This window comes from Medicago truncatula, chromosome 5 (genome assembly GCF_003473485.1).
Source record: "Medicago truncatula cultivar Jemalong A17 chromosome 5, MtrunA17r5.0-ANR, whole genome shotgun sequence".
Taxonomy (NCBI): domain Eukaryota; kingdom Viridiplantae; phylum Streptophyta; class Magnoliopsida; order Fabales; family Fabaceae; genus Medicago; species Medicago truncatula.
This window is the reverse complement of record NC_053046.1, coordinates 42,919,824-42,934,565: the sequence shown is the minus strand read 5'-3', so window position 1 is coordinate 42,934,565 and position 14,742 is coordinate 42,919,824. Positions and strand designations below refer to the sequence as shown.

At 31.4% G+C, this 14,742-nt stretch overlaps 2 protein-coding genes across 2 annotated transcripts; one reads left to right on the top strand and one right to left on the bottom strand.

Moving 5' to 3' along the window:
- Nucleotides 1–3,134: 3,134 nt before the first annotated feature.
- On the bottom strand, nt 3,135–5,885 carry LOC11427397 (pectinesterase QRT1). Its single transcript, XM_003617741.4, has 5 exons — nt 5,145–5,885; nt 4,700–4,895; nt 4,274–4,477; nt 3,939–4,174; nt 3,135–3,710 (listed from the first exon to the last, which is right to left on the bottom strand). Exons 1-5 carry the CDS (start codon nt 5,438–5,440, stop codon nt 3,563–3,565), a joined length of 1,080 nt encoding a protein of 359 aa, XP_003617789.1. The 5' UTR covers nt 5,441–5,885; the 3' UTR covers nt 3,135–3,562.
- A 5,997-nt stretch (nt 5,886–11,882) lies between these two features.
- LOC11436677 (serine acetyltransferase 1, chloroplastic) lies at nt 11,883–13,347 on the top strand. The gene has a single exon (XM_003617739.4). It carries the CDS (start codon nt 12,048–12,050, stop codon nt 13,110–13,112), a length of 1,065 nt encoding a protein of 354 aa, XP_003617787.3. The 5' UTR covers nt 11,883–12,047; the 3' UTR covers nt 13,113–13,347.
- The last annotated feature ends 1,395 nt before the right edge of the window (nt 13,348–14,742 follow it).

Sequence of the window (14,742 nt, the reverse complement as noted above, 5' to 3'; positions counted from 1 at the left end):
GATGAACCAAATTTAATTAGAAAACTTAACGAACCAAATTAGCGCCCAAAAAATATTTATGGTCATGACTTACCAAATTTTAAATTTTTCTTTACGGTGTCTCCATTCAGATTTACAGTATTTTTTCTTTTACATTTCTTTTACGCTATATTTTATCATTTTTGGCAACTAACTCTTGTATTATTTAACTTAAATATATTTTATCAAAAAATATATGAACAAATATTTTGTAAAAAAATTTAGTTTAATGATCGTGTATATTATGTTTTAAATTAATATATATAAAATTTATTTAGTTCAATTAAATTATATATCTACATTTAGTATTGATCTACATATAAATTCGACTAGGCACATTTACTTGAATTTAGCTATGTCCATTTTAGTAATTATACATTCAAAAGCAATTTTAATAAAAACTATCCAAACAACATTCAGTTTGTTTAATCAATTCTGCATTATTGTATCCAAACATAAATTAATTCTTTCAAAATCAATTCTATCAAAATCAATTCTATCAGAATCAATTATATCCAAAGCTGAACAAAACACACACTAAATAGTGATATCTCTCACTTTACGTGATTTTGTAAAGATGAGTTTGGTCTAATATAAAAACCTAATATCTATTAGTATGTGTTTGGCAACCCGTTTGAAGCAGCCAAACCTCTGTTTTCTTTTCCATTCCAGAATATTTTTCTTGTTTGGGTGAATGAAAAGCGCTTCCAAAAAACTCAGTTTTGAGACCAAAACGCAGGTACAACTAAAGCAGGAATTCCTAGCTTCTACGTTAGAGAAAACACAGGTACAACCTATAATTTCTCAAGTGGCAGGTACTTTACCAAATTACCCATAAATTCAAGCCTTCAATTTCTCTTTCTTACAAACTTTCTTCCTTTCATTACTTCACATCATTTCAACCTTGTATTTTACCTTGGAACTCAACCACACATATCTGAATTTCAATCACAAGGATCTGAATTTCCTTCTGCAAGTCGAAGGTCATTGCACAAAGAAGCTTTCAGTTTATTCAATAAGGATGGTAGAAAGAATGGAATGAAATTATTGTGAGATAGAGGAAGAAATTGCAGTTGTGTATTGAGAGATGAGGAAGTGTGTAGAAACCGTGAAGAAGGTTGTGGAGAAATTGAAGGGATATGCAGAAATTAAGAAAAAGAAGTGTGGTAGTTTTTTCTTTTTTATTGGACGCAGTGTTTTTTTGTTGAAAAAAGAAAATTATTTTTTTTTAGTTTTAAGTTGGGTTGGGTTGCAGTTATTTTTGTTATAAATGTGATTTTTTTTTATCACTACACGTTAAAAAATACAGCTTTGACAAATGTGATATAATTTTTTATTTTTTTGACAAAATATAAGAAATTCTATGTTTAGGGGTGTTTGGTCATTTTACATTCAAAATCAATTTTGATTTAAACTATCCAAACAACATCAACTCATAACAATCACTTTTAAACAAGTGTATTCAAACATAAACCAATTCATCTCAAACTCACCTATAATCAAAATCAATTCTCTCAAACTCAATTCTATCAAAATCAATTCTCCCCACCGGCATACACTTAGTCGTATATTAAAATTTTAGAATAAACCATCAATTTAACTCTTTTTTTACTCAATTAGTCCCTAAACTATACATAATAAGTAGTTTCTAAACTAAGTGAAATCCTTATTTCAAAAAATAAAACTAAGTGAAATCTTTCAATTTAGTCCCTATGATCTTTATAGTTAAAAAGAACTAAATTGATGAATTTTACATATTTTAAGGATTACTTGTTATATTTATTGTTAGGATATTATGATATATTGTCGAAGTATCTCAAAATTTGTTTTCAAGTGATTATGCTGTAGCATTCAGTTTTCAGTTATAGCAGTTGTTTGCTGCAACATTCTACTATTATGTATGTTACATCATTTACTAGTCATAACTGATTTGTGTTATAACTTATAATACTATTAGTTCAACCTTGAATTTCAGTTGCATAAATATAGCATAGGGTATCTCTATGCAGGTAGGTGCTTTTAGGTGTGAGACATATTCATGTAAACTCTATGTATCAACTTGATTTTGTTCTTCCCTCCTCGTAGTGAATAGTGATTAATTTTGCTCTATCTTTCGTGTATTAGGTCTCCAAAACTGACCTCGTATATATGGACAAGCGCTTCTAAAGTGAACAATTCATTTTAGAGAGGAAATTGAGGAATATTAACCGTGATAAGCAAATTAATATGTGCATCAACCATTGATTTCTCACTTCACTAATACTAATTACTCACTTTAGAGGAATCAATCCTCGTTTATATCTACAAATTGTCAAACTCTCTTCTCATTCTCTTCTTTTAATTTCCTGCATTTTCTACTTTAGTTATGTGTGGCGTAACATTCGTTCTTCTCAAATTTTGATGGAGAGAGGCTATATATGAAAAATTGGAGATGGTTCTCTAGTGAACATTGGTCATACTTCATCGCTCAGGTGTAAGGTTGATCCTAGGGCCATCATGCCATCAACTCAGTTTGGCTCGAACATGCAGATTAGAGCTCTTATAGATGAAAATATTGGAAGATGTAATGGCCCATTCAGATTGGTGTAGACAGAGATGTCACCGTTAGAGGCTTGTGCTTGGGGCCTTCTTAGAGCTATACACTCGACGAGTTCCATTAGACTACAGTATGCCATTTTTGAGTTTTATTGTAAACAGATAGTAGACGATATGCACAAAAATAAATTCAATAGTCAAGAATATGATTACCTTATTAGTAAGAGCAAAAATTTCCTTTGTTTGTCTAACAGCTATGTTGTTTTTTTTTTCTTGGCAACCAACAAATGGTAGTGTTCACTCTCTAACTAGAGCATTGAAGTGTTTTAAAAATTTGTTTCAAGTGGTTATGCTGTACCGGCATTTAGTCTTTTAGTTACAGCAGTTTGCTACAACATTCCTGTAATTTATGTTATATCAGCAGTCCAAACTGATTTAACCAGATTCTGTTATTACTACGATTAGTTCAAAGCTTGTATTACAGTTATTTATATTATATATACCACAAGGCATCTCTATGTAGATAGGTTTTTATATTCATGTAAACCCTTTACATTATAACAAAATTAGAAAGATTGAGTGATCATAGAGAAAGCGGCGAAAATAGGGTGTTGAAAGGACTTGGATGATATTGTATTGTTTCTCAATAACGGTGATACAAATAGCCAATGAGACTCATTTATACCGACTTGATCTTCCCTTCTCAGTGATTCATTTTGCTCCCTCTTCTATTAAATTCCAGCACTTTTACATTTTGTAGTTTATAATTTTGATTTGATCTTGCTACTGTTTTTCTGATTTTGTGGTTATTCTTAACAGATTCAATATCTAGGACCCCATACTAATCACTTATCACATAACCAAAGAAACATCATAACTTAGAAGACCATGTTTCAGTGGGAAGATATAAACACAAGATTTTTTTTCTTCCATTTGTTGATGTGTAAGTTCATAAACAAGGAAATAATTAATGAAGTAATATATGTCATTTGATTGGTGCATTGCTACACTACAGTCTAAGCCACTGATTACCATTTATGAAGTTAATGTCCAAGAAAGGCTTTGCTTCTCCATAGCTGAATTGTTTTGACCAAGGCACCCTCTTTTTTATATTTGCTCCTATTCCATGGCACTTAAATTCACCAAACACTGCAGTCCTGAAACACCAAATGCTTATAAAATGTCAAATCAAATGTAGAACAAACTATGAAGCATTGACGCAGACACCGATACTGCTCACGACACTAACATGTCGTCACCAGAATTAATTTGACCAAAAAAAATAATTGAATATAAGCGCCATGTCGGTGTCATGTCACCGGTTGGTGTCATACACTATAACGAAGTGCCGGTGCTACATATAAAACAAGTAAAGTTGCACTTACTTATTTCTTTCTGGATGATTCCATGATGACCATCCTTCTGGAGTAATAATATCATCCATATGACAATTTGAGTAAATTACTCTTGAGTAGTCTCCCCAAGCTCTTCCAAGGTACACTTTTCCTGTTCCTCTAATACTGCATCCTACAAAAGAAAAACCTGTATCTTGAAGAGGTGAATCCCTATGATGTGCTGCAATTGCTCCATAGTTCTCAGCTATTGATTGAAGCCTACACTTCTGATAAGTATACAACAAGAATCATTCAATGTTCCAAATATGAAACTAGTTTTGTAATTTTAGTAAAAAAAAACATAGAAAATGATCATTTTACTTTACCTCATAGAGTGATTTTGCATTGCCAAAGATGAAATCAACTTTTCCTTGGATGAGACACTTGTAGAAGTAATGAGTTCCTGTGTTGTCCAAGAGAGTGTCTTGTGTTCCTTTAATCTTAACTTTATAGAACATTGCTCTATCACTGTCTACCCTTAGTGCCACTGCTTGCATTCCTCGTCCACCTGGTGACGCAACCACTGTATTCTGCATCCACCATACAAAGATCATCAACTTCTAAATTTACAACTGCTTATTTATTAATCTTAAATTGTGTGACAAAAAATGATATTAAATTATAGTCTGCAAGCATATATCAACCAAGGTCTTCGGTCTAGTTGTATCGCTACATTTTTCCGCAATAACAAGGATCACAACATAACCGTAATTGCAATTTAGAACTATGCCAAAAATTATGTCTTAACTTACCTCAAAAGTAATCTCAGTTGCACAGAAAAAATTTGATTCAACTGCTACAGTTGCTGAACCATATGTGCCCAATTCTTGACCATTTGGACCTCTGTCTGATGATTTACTGTTCCAAGTAATCACAGGACTTGCTGTGAGATTTCTTCTACCTATAAATGATATGTAAGGCTTTGTTTTTGGCACAAACACTCTTTCTCTGCACAAATTGTACATAAAGCAATGGTTATAAAGAAAGAAAGAAAAAATGAACAAATCACGTTTCTACCTCCATAGCACCGACAATTTTCATCAAATGTATGTCTAGTGTCGGTGTCCGACACATACAATCGTTAATTCATTTTCTCAAATTACGAGAGGTGTCAACGTGTCAGTGTCGTGTCTGGTGTCTGTATTGGCGCTTCATAGTTTTCTACATATAAAAAAAAATTACTACGTAATTACATACCTGTAAGTTCCTGGAAAAATGTAGATTTTGACTCTTTGTTTGTTTCCATTAGGAACCAAATCAACTGCACCTTGAACAGTTTTAGAATCTCCCTTTCCATTTCGATCAACCACAATTACTCTAACCACATTGTTTTGAACATTATTGCTTTTCTTCACAACCAACCTTTGTTCATTCACAATCAAATCTTCCCAACTAATGTAATTCCTAACACCCCCTTTAACACATTCTGCTAAATCCACCTCAACAAAAACCATAACAAACAAAACAACAACAACTCTGCAAGACAACATCATTGTTAGTTTGTTTGTCACATAAGAAAAAATGTTACACTTTCTAATGTGTGTTACGTTTCAATATGAATATATATCATGTTATGTTATGAGTATGAAATGAAACTTAAATAAGAGATACATAGAAAGATTGTGTAACGGTTTTATTTTTATTAGAGTTGAAGCATGAAGTAGCTGATTGTAATAAATAAATAACCAAGAGAGCGTTATGGTGGTGTTATAATGTGATACCGTCAGTTACAATCTTTCTAAGGTTTTCATAATAATAACACAACTTTGGTTATGGAAATTAAATAAACTTTGGTTCAGCTTATGAGTTTAATTCAAGGAACATAAAGAGAACTTTGTCTCTTCAAATTGAACTTTTTTGTTTTTAAAAGATGAAACATTAAATAGATAAAAATGGGACTATGTTCTAAATTGTGTGATTTATTTTTAAACATGATAACAAAAATAGTAAACGGTTGATGGCATGTGGCAACAAGAGCGGTTGTATTATTCATGGGGTTTGGGCATATTGGGTGCAACTGCTTCCCACTATGTTATTGAAATTGAAATTGCATTTTAAAAACTTTTGTTTTTCCCTCCTTTCAAATTTGATGAACCACCAAATGTTGCTACTTGCTCAGCTTTATTATATAGAAAATAAAATAATTAATTTGACTTGTTTGAATTATCTAATTTTCAGATTAAGTGGCTGAAACATATGAATTTGTGATGAATATTTGATACTATGTTTTTTATGTTGAACGGTTATTACTTATTATGAGAAATCACGAGCACGCAAATTATAAGTAAGAATAATGTGGGTCCCAACTTAACTCTTTTTTAGGACAGTGACAACACAACACTTATTATTACATACTTGTATGCCACGAGATGAAATCAAATACTACGTAAAATGCAAGTGTAATTATTGTATCAATATAACAAATCACACGCACATACATGTCAATTTGGGCTTGACATAATAGATTCTGGTAATAGCTTATCACTAATGAGAAGGTTTTAAGTACAGAGCAGTTAAGAAAGCTGGATAAATAAAAAATAACAAGTACATAAATGTAGCTATCAAATAATCATAGATTGTAGTAGTTATTGCAACAACAGAAAAAATATTGTAGCAGTTACGAAATCAATAATTCATCAAAGAATAACTGGAGTCAATTGATTATTACGTACCATTCTATAATATTCCTGCAGATTTTACAATACCAAACTACTAATTCTCCCTTCTCCACAATCACTTGTACATTTACGGTAAAAACAATTAATAGGATGGATGCACTCATGAATCATGAGTCATGAGGATGCTTCAAAGTCTTGGAGGGGATATGGTGTGATGAGTACCATGACCTTATGTCTATGCAATAATAACATACACATGCTTCCATCACTCGTAATATGGCATAATTGGTTAGGCTAGTACATTGATTGGTATGAAATTGCTTAATTTAAGTTTTGTTTTTCTTAAAAGTTATCTTCAAAATACTTATATCAAGATTACTTTTATTTTAATCAATAACAAACGAGGATTATAATAGAGATGAACATGTTATGTTATGAATGGACCTTTCGGACATGCTAGCGATATAATGAGTGTGTAATTTTTTGTTGAAGGCAGTGTATTTTTTTATTTTTTTTTTGTTCTTGACAACTCAACATATCTCTTTTGACAAAAAGTGTACAAACTCAATGTTGAGTGTTTGGTTCAGCTAAAAAAATGTAGTCATATTTTCCATGAGAAACTTAGGAATAATGTACCTCATGCAACTCAGTTTTCACAAGTTTCCTAAACTTAACAAATTACCCTTAATCGTAACCAAAAAAAAATCTAAACACATTTTTACACAAGCTGGCTGGATGACAATTAATTATCTAAAATTTTAGTAAGCTCCTGGCAAACTCAGATTCTACCGGCAAAGTGTAGGTTGAGTTTCTTGAAATTTCGACAAGCTCAAATCTTAATTTTGTTGGGAAAAAAGATATTTACAAAAACATTGAAGTTGACTTGGTCAAATTTAAAAACTTGTATTTCCTTTTGACAAACTCCAACGTTAAATTTGCCAAAATCTAAATGTGTTTTGATAAACACAAATTTTAACTTTGTTAGGACGGTTTCTCAATTCCTATTCTTAATAAAACATATATCATGTATTGAATAAACCGAAAAAGTAAAAAGTTGTTTATATTTAAGACCGAAGAGAGTATATTATTTTCATAGGACCTTACTTTACACTAATGATAGGTTTTTGTAAAAAAAGAAAAAAAAAAACAATAATGATAGATTTTTGCTTAATAAAGAAAATAACACTAATGATTATGGCTGTGTTTGGTAACACAAAAAAGCTAGCTTATAGCTTGTTGGATTAGCTTATAAGCTCGTTAGATGAAAACGTGGCGTGTTTGGTAACAAGCTTTTTTCATGAGCTTATAGCGTTTTTTGAAAAGCTATTTCAAGTAGCTTTTTAGCTTATAGCTGATAGCTTTTTATATTTTCTTCCAACTTTAACCCTATTAATTTAAATTAATTATTTTTTTAATTAAACAACTACACATGTTCATCTTTATAACCGCCCCATTTTTTCCCTTAAAAAAAATGCCACGTTGTTTTTTTTAAGGAGCACTTTATATATATGTTTATTTTTTTTAAGAAAATGCTTTATAGTTTGCTATAACTAACCTGCCGTACACCACACAAAAAATAACTAGCCTATTTTTATTTTTTTAAAGGAAAAAATAACTAGTCTTTTATACGTTGTAAAATTTTATATATTCTAGCTCACATTTTGTTTCCACCTTTCTCTTATTTTTGGGATTCATAAAGCAGAGATCAAAATTGTCGGTGAATTTTTTTGTAGGATTAAAGGTCGAAGAATTTTTTTATGGAGACTAAGACCAAAAGTTTGAATATTTATAGGGACCAAAAACATATTTAACTATAATTAAAAATATTAAAAAATAAATACATTACATTGTCTATATGTATATTATAAAAAAACATGTCCTTTTATGTCATTTTATACTTATCAGTTACTTCAACAGTTAATTTTACCAAACACATTATTTTTAATAAGCAAGTTTTTCAGCTATAAGTTATCAGCTACCAGTCATCAGCTATCAGCTAGCTTTTCAGCTATCAGCTAACTTATAGCTTATTTTAACCAAACAGAGCCTATATGAAATGCCGTTCAAAATATATTTGAAGTTTATTTAATAATATTCGTGTTTTTGTTGAACTAGATTGTAAGCTAGTCGTTGACATGTCGAGTAGATTGAGTTATAGAACGGAGTTTAGCAATTTATTGTATGTTATAAAACTATTATGCACTCTTTATCAAACTTTAGCATAAGTTTTATTGAGAGTCAAGCCAATAAATGTAGTTCACTTACTCACTCGAATGGCATTGTCTTATGTCAATCACAAATTTTTTTACTATATTAAATCATGTATTATGACTATTTTCTTTTTTTTTTTAAAAAAAGAACAGACAAAACTATATTTATTAGCACAAAGTCCCGTATCTTTTTGGATATGGACAAAAATGGGAGTAGGGAAATTACAAGTTTCAGACCTTATTAGGCTCAATCTCAGCCCACTTGCTTGTAGAGTGAGCTTTGCCCAATTCCTGAAGAATGTTATTCACACATAGTGTTTGGCTGAAAAACATCAATAATTTATCAATATAACTTCATCGGCGGTAACCTGTCGATGAATTTTTAATCGGCGACAGTTAACTGTCGACGGATATTTTTGTCTTTTATTTGTTTTTTTCAACCAAAATAGAAGTGTCGACAACAATCTTCCCAATTCCCTGATCTCTTAACCCAACTAACGGATATCCTATGGAGTCTTATCATCTTATCCAATCAGACTCTCCAAATCTTACCATAGTAAACCCTTGAAAACTTGCGCTCCATGATTGCATCCACAATGTTCTACTTCATGGAATGAAATAAGTTAAGTTTGTGAAGGTCTTATATAATAGTAATCATGAACAAAATGACTATTTTTTTATGATGCTAGTTTTGTTTTTTAAACGATAAACAATTTCTTTAATGAAAGTTTAGCAATGAATCAAAGGTTAAGACAGTGAAAATACAATGTAGAAACACTCTCATTATACTACTAGTTTTTTTTACGATAAAAAACTCATCATTTCATTCATCGTAATGTTTGTAATACAAGATGAAATCAAATCAAAAACTTGATGACGAGCATGCAATCTTGACACCAGGGCCGACCTAAGGGTCAAGCAAGGGCTTTAGGCCTCAAAATTATGGGTGAAAAAAAAGGCCTCTAAAAATTTAATATGGTTATAAGTATATTATATGATAGATAAATTACAGACATTTGCATAATATAACTGATTACTAAAAATGCCTAAATTACTCTTGGTCATGAATTCAAATTTTGATCTCCATAAAATTGATTTTATATAAAATATTATGTTAGAAAAATATATTTTTAAAGGCCATATTAAAATTTTAGTTTTAGGCCTCTTAATCTCTAGGGCCGGCCCTGCTTGACACCTTTGTTAAGCTATGAGCGACAACATTAACTTGTTTTGTAACAAAATTTATCCTTATCTCTGGAAATTGTTGTAAAATTGACTTACAATCAGCTATGATATTGCTAAATTCCGCTTGATTGTTATTCCTATCACATATGATGTCAACCGCTAGTTTACAATTTAGTTAAATGTGCACATCTAATAGTCCCTCCCAACCATCCGAGCCAAATAAAATAATGGCGTCCCGTAAACCGACTGATTCTGCTTCTTGTGGTGGAGGACCGCCTTCATGAAGGATAAAATGATTACATAATTTTGGGGTGTCATTTTCACTTCCAATTATACTCAAACAAATTTATCCGTAAAAATCTTATATTTTGGTGTCATTGAAAAAATATGTATAGTATCTCAGAACATAAAAAATACAAAATAAGAAACAAATGACAGCTGAACACAAAATACCCATTGTCGCAATGGCAGGAATATATAAAGAAACTTGCGTGTATCTACCACTACCGTTTAGAGAATATATTGAGATGGGCAAAGAATATATTAAATATTAAATTAAATTATTGAAATGATGTCATCAGTTACATAGAGGGAATGAGTATTGACGCCGACGGATAATTGACTCAATGTCAATGATGCAAAAGCTGGACTTTTCCTTTCACAACAAATAGAAAACTTTGTTTTGTTTTTTATAGCACATATATTTAGTAGAGATGATTATGGACATTTTCTTTTAGTACATATATTTACCAGTCAGCCAGATCAGACAACAGAAGCAGTATTAGATTTAATTTGGCATAGACAGGATTTCTTGAAGGTCTGTGTTTGCGTGGCGCCTCCTCCAGAATAGATTGTCGATGAAGGATAACTTGTTCGCTCGTGGTGTTATTCCTCTCGGTAACAACACTTGCGTGGCAGGCTGCGGCGATATCGAGACTATTCAACATTTGTTTGTATCTTGTCCGTACTCTGCAGCTGTTTGGGGCAATATTCGGTCCTCGTTGGGGATATCTTCAGTCGAGCCCTATCGAGTGTCGGAGCATTTTTATCAGTTTGTTCACTCCATAGATGGGTCGAGTACTTGTCGTTCTTTTATGCAACTAATTTGGTTATGTGGAATGAAAGAAATAACAGGTCTTAAAAAATACAGAGAATACCATCCATCATTTTGTAGAGAAAGTCAAATTACACTCTTTTTGGTGGATGAAGAAGTTTAATATTTCTATTGGCCTAATTTTCATATCTGGTGGTCAAACCCTTTTGTTTGTATGAGCATTGGCTAACCCATATTTTTTCTTTTTTCCTTTGACCTTGTAACTGTGTATTTCTGAGCGTTCTCTGAGCACACCTTGTGCTTGAGAATTCTCTTGCGTTGCTATTATATTCCATTTTTTATTGTTCAAAAAAAATATATTCTTTTAAAAAAAAAAGTAGAGATAATATATACCAATATAATATTAATTATATAAATTTCATTCTATCGTTAAAATAAAACAATATCAATTTTTTTTTGTTGAAGAAGCTATATTAGCTCACTCAAATTAACACGAGAGAGAATCGAACATGATACCTTGAGGTGGAGCACACTCCAATGTTCCAACTCAATACCACTAGGCCAACCCAATATACCTCACCTTTATCAAAATTATTATTTAATTTATTAATTAATCAGTCTCCATTTTTCAAAACATTATTTTGTCTGATGCAATCTTATTATTAATTATTAATTAAAAAACAATAATTGAATCCACAAATACATATCGTGCATATAATGGTAGGTTCAATAAAAAAAAAAGGATTGATATTTCATTCCATCTAAGGTCTTATATTATGCTATATATATATATATATATATATATATATATATATATATATATATATATATATAATCTTCTTTTTTGATAACTAAGGATATTATTCTTTTTTTGAAGGATCTAAGGATATTATTCTTATTTTTTTGAAAGATAAGGATATTATATTATACTATATACAATGAAATGAAACACTATAGGACTATAATGTGCTTTCTGCTGAGTGTTAATCTTTGACTAATTTTCTTAGATCTTCAATCAAACAAAGTTATTACCATGAAGAGAGGACGATTACTCAATTTCTTTGTCAATCCAACACCAAAAAAATGGTCACTTCTTTCTCTTAGCCACCTTAAATCTCAATCTCATCACTTCATGTCTGTTTCTTCTCCTGTTGATACTAATTCAAAGAATCTTTTACCTCATGATGATCATTCATGTGAAAAATTCTTCACACCAAGTTCCAGATATGGGATCAACACCTTGCATACAAGTTCAGTTGTGGAACAATCCGAAAAGGTTGAGGATGAAAATTATGTGTGGATGAAGATGCAGGAAGAAGCTAAAGTTGATGTCATTGTTGAACCAATTTTGTCTAGTTACTATTATGTTTCAATCTTGTCACAAAAAACATTGGAAACTGCTTTGGCTAATCACCTTGCTGTTAAATTAAGCAGTGTAAGTCTTCCTAGTACAACACTTTCTGATCTTTTTGTTAGAATTTTGGAATCTGATAAAGAAATTATGTATGCTATGAAAAATGATCTAAAAGCAGTTAATGAAAGAGACCCTGCTTGTATAAGTCATGTTCATTGTTTCTTGAATTTCAAAGGATTTTTAGCATGTCAAGCTCATAGGGTAGCTCATAATTTGTGGTCAAATGGAAGGAAGATTTTGGCTGTTATGATTCAGAATCGCGTTTCGGAAGTTTTTGGAGTTGATATTCATCCTGGAGCTAAGATTGGAAGTGGGATTTTGCTTGATCATGCAACTGGGATTGTGGTTGGTGAAACTGCTGTTATTGGAAATGATGTGTCCATTTTGCACGGTGTGACGTTGGGAGGGACCGGTAAGGCTCATGGCGATAGGCATCCAAAGATTGGTGACGGGGTGCTTATAGGCGCTGGAACTTGTATTTTGGGGAATATTAAGATTGGTGATGGTGCTAAAATTGGTGCCGGTTCAGTTGTGATCAAGGAAGTTCCTCCAAGGACTACGGTGGTTGGGAATCCGGCAAAATTGATTGGAGGGAAGAATAATCCTATTAAACTTGATAAGATTCCTAGCCACACTATGGACCATGTTGCACATATTTCTGAGTTTTATGATTATGTTATCTAGAGTATAGGCTTGAAAAAATTGTTTGCAGTTTTATGTTTGGAAATTCAGAATTGAGTTATTTAAATGTGAGGGTCCTTGTTTGTTATGTAAGAGAGAATCTTGGTTCTCCTGCTTTGCTAACAGTAATAAATGTGCAATGTGATCATAGTGTAGTTTGTGTTGCTGTAATGTAATTTAAGGTACGCCAGCACCCTTTATTAGATACTACAAAAGACTAATGTTGTGTTTGTTTACACATTGCGAATGTGCGTTTTTAGTGAAGTTACACTTTGTAGCTTCTTGTTATCACGGTGGAAAAGGCTATGAACGTGCATATTTGCACAATTGACGCATATCCAAACACTTTGTAGCTTTTGACTGTAACATGTTTTAAGCTTTTTTTTGTGCAACTGATTGATTGTGTTTAACCTGTTGTGTAGGTATTGAAAATGAAAATTCATACATTGAACACTCAAGATTGAAAATTCCATAGAAATTTCACTGTCATTCAAATGAAACAATTTAAGAAATAAATTATCAGTCGTTTATGAATCAATGCATGTCTTCTGAGGAATGTATATTCTTAACCTGTCACCTTGTGACATGGTTAAAGATAACAATTTTTTTATTGATAAAAATCAAACTTAAATGCACTTTTGACATCCTAAGTTTGTACTAATTGCGATTTTGGGAAACTTCAGGAAGATGTGATTTTCTTTTTTTAATAAAAGGTCAAAATCACAGCTAGTTCAAAGTTAGGGGCCAAAAATATGTTTAAGTGAATTAAATATATGCACAATAGTAACTACTTTGACAATATATATATATAGAAAAGTTAATACAGAATCACAATAGAAAACCAGCTAACTGAAAAATACAGGTACCATTGCTTCCAACAAGATCTGAAAGAAGATAAATTTAAAATAATTTCCTATCAAAATTTCAAGGGAAATGCATAAAATTATTTAACTGAAGAAGCTAAATGAGCAATTTTTGCAAACCCATCTCTTCTAAATGTTGCATTTTGAAAACAAATGACGATTTTAGAAATGACAGATTCATTGCTTCTATTCTGAGAGAAAGAGTGACGGAATGAAAAGGAGAGAGCAAGGGTTTCAAAGCCTTCTAACCCCTATGGATAGATTGAAGTGACGTCGTTTTGATGAAGGAAACAATTTACAGCACTGTTGTGTTATTTTTTTTTGGGGCTTTTGGGCTGTGGGTAAGATATAAAAGCCCATCAACGTTTTACAATTAAAAATGCTATTCTCCTTTCCATTTTGCTCATTCCACCTCAAACTTCAAAAAATAACCCAATGTAACTCATGCTCCGTACCCAGCGTCCTAACGTGAGTTAACTTGGTTTCAGTTCTGATAACATAAAAAGAATTCTTGACAAAATTGCTGTTTTTTTTAAGTACCTAAACACCTAAACGTGCATTCTTCACAATATTAATCATCGACTATTGCTACATTCATTCACAACATTCATTATTTCAATCATTCAATCAAATTGTTCATTGAATCAAAATCAAAATATTTTTTTTCTTCAAAATAACACAAAATCAAAATCAATTCCAAAATAACACAAATGTCGAATACGTGAATGTGATAAAAAAAACTAAAAATATGCAATAAAAAAACACTAAAA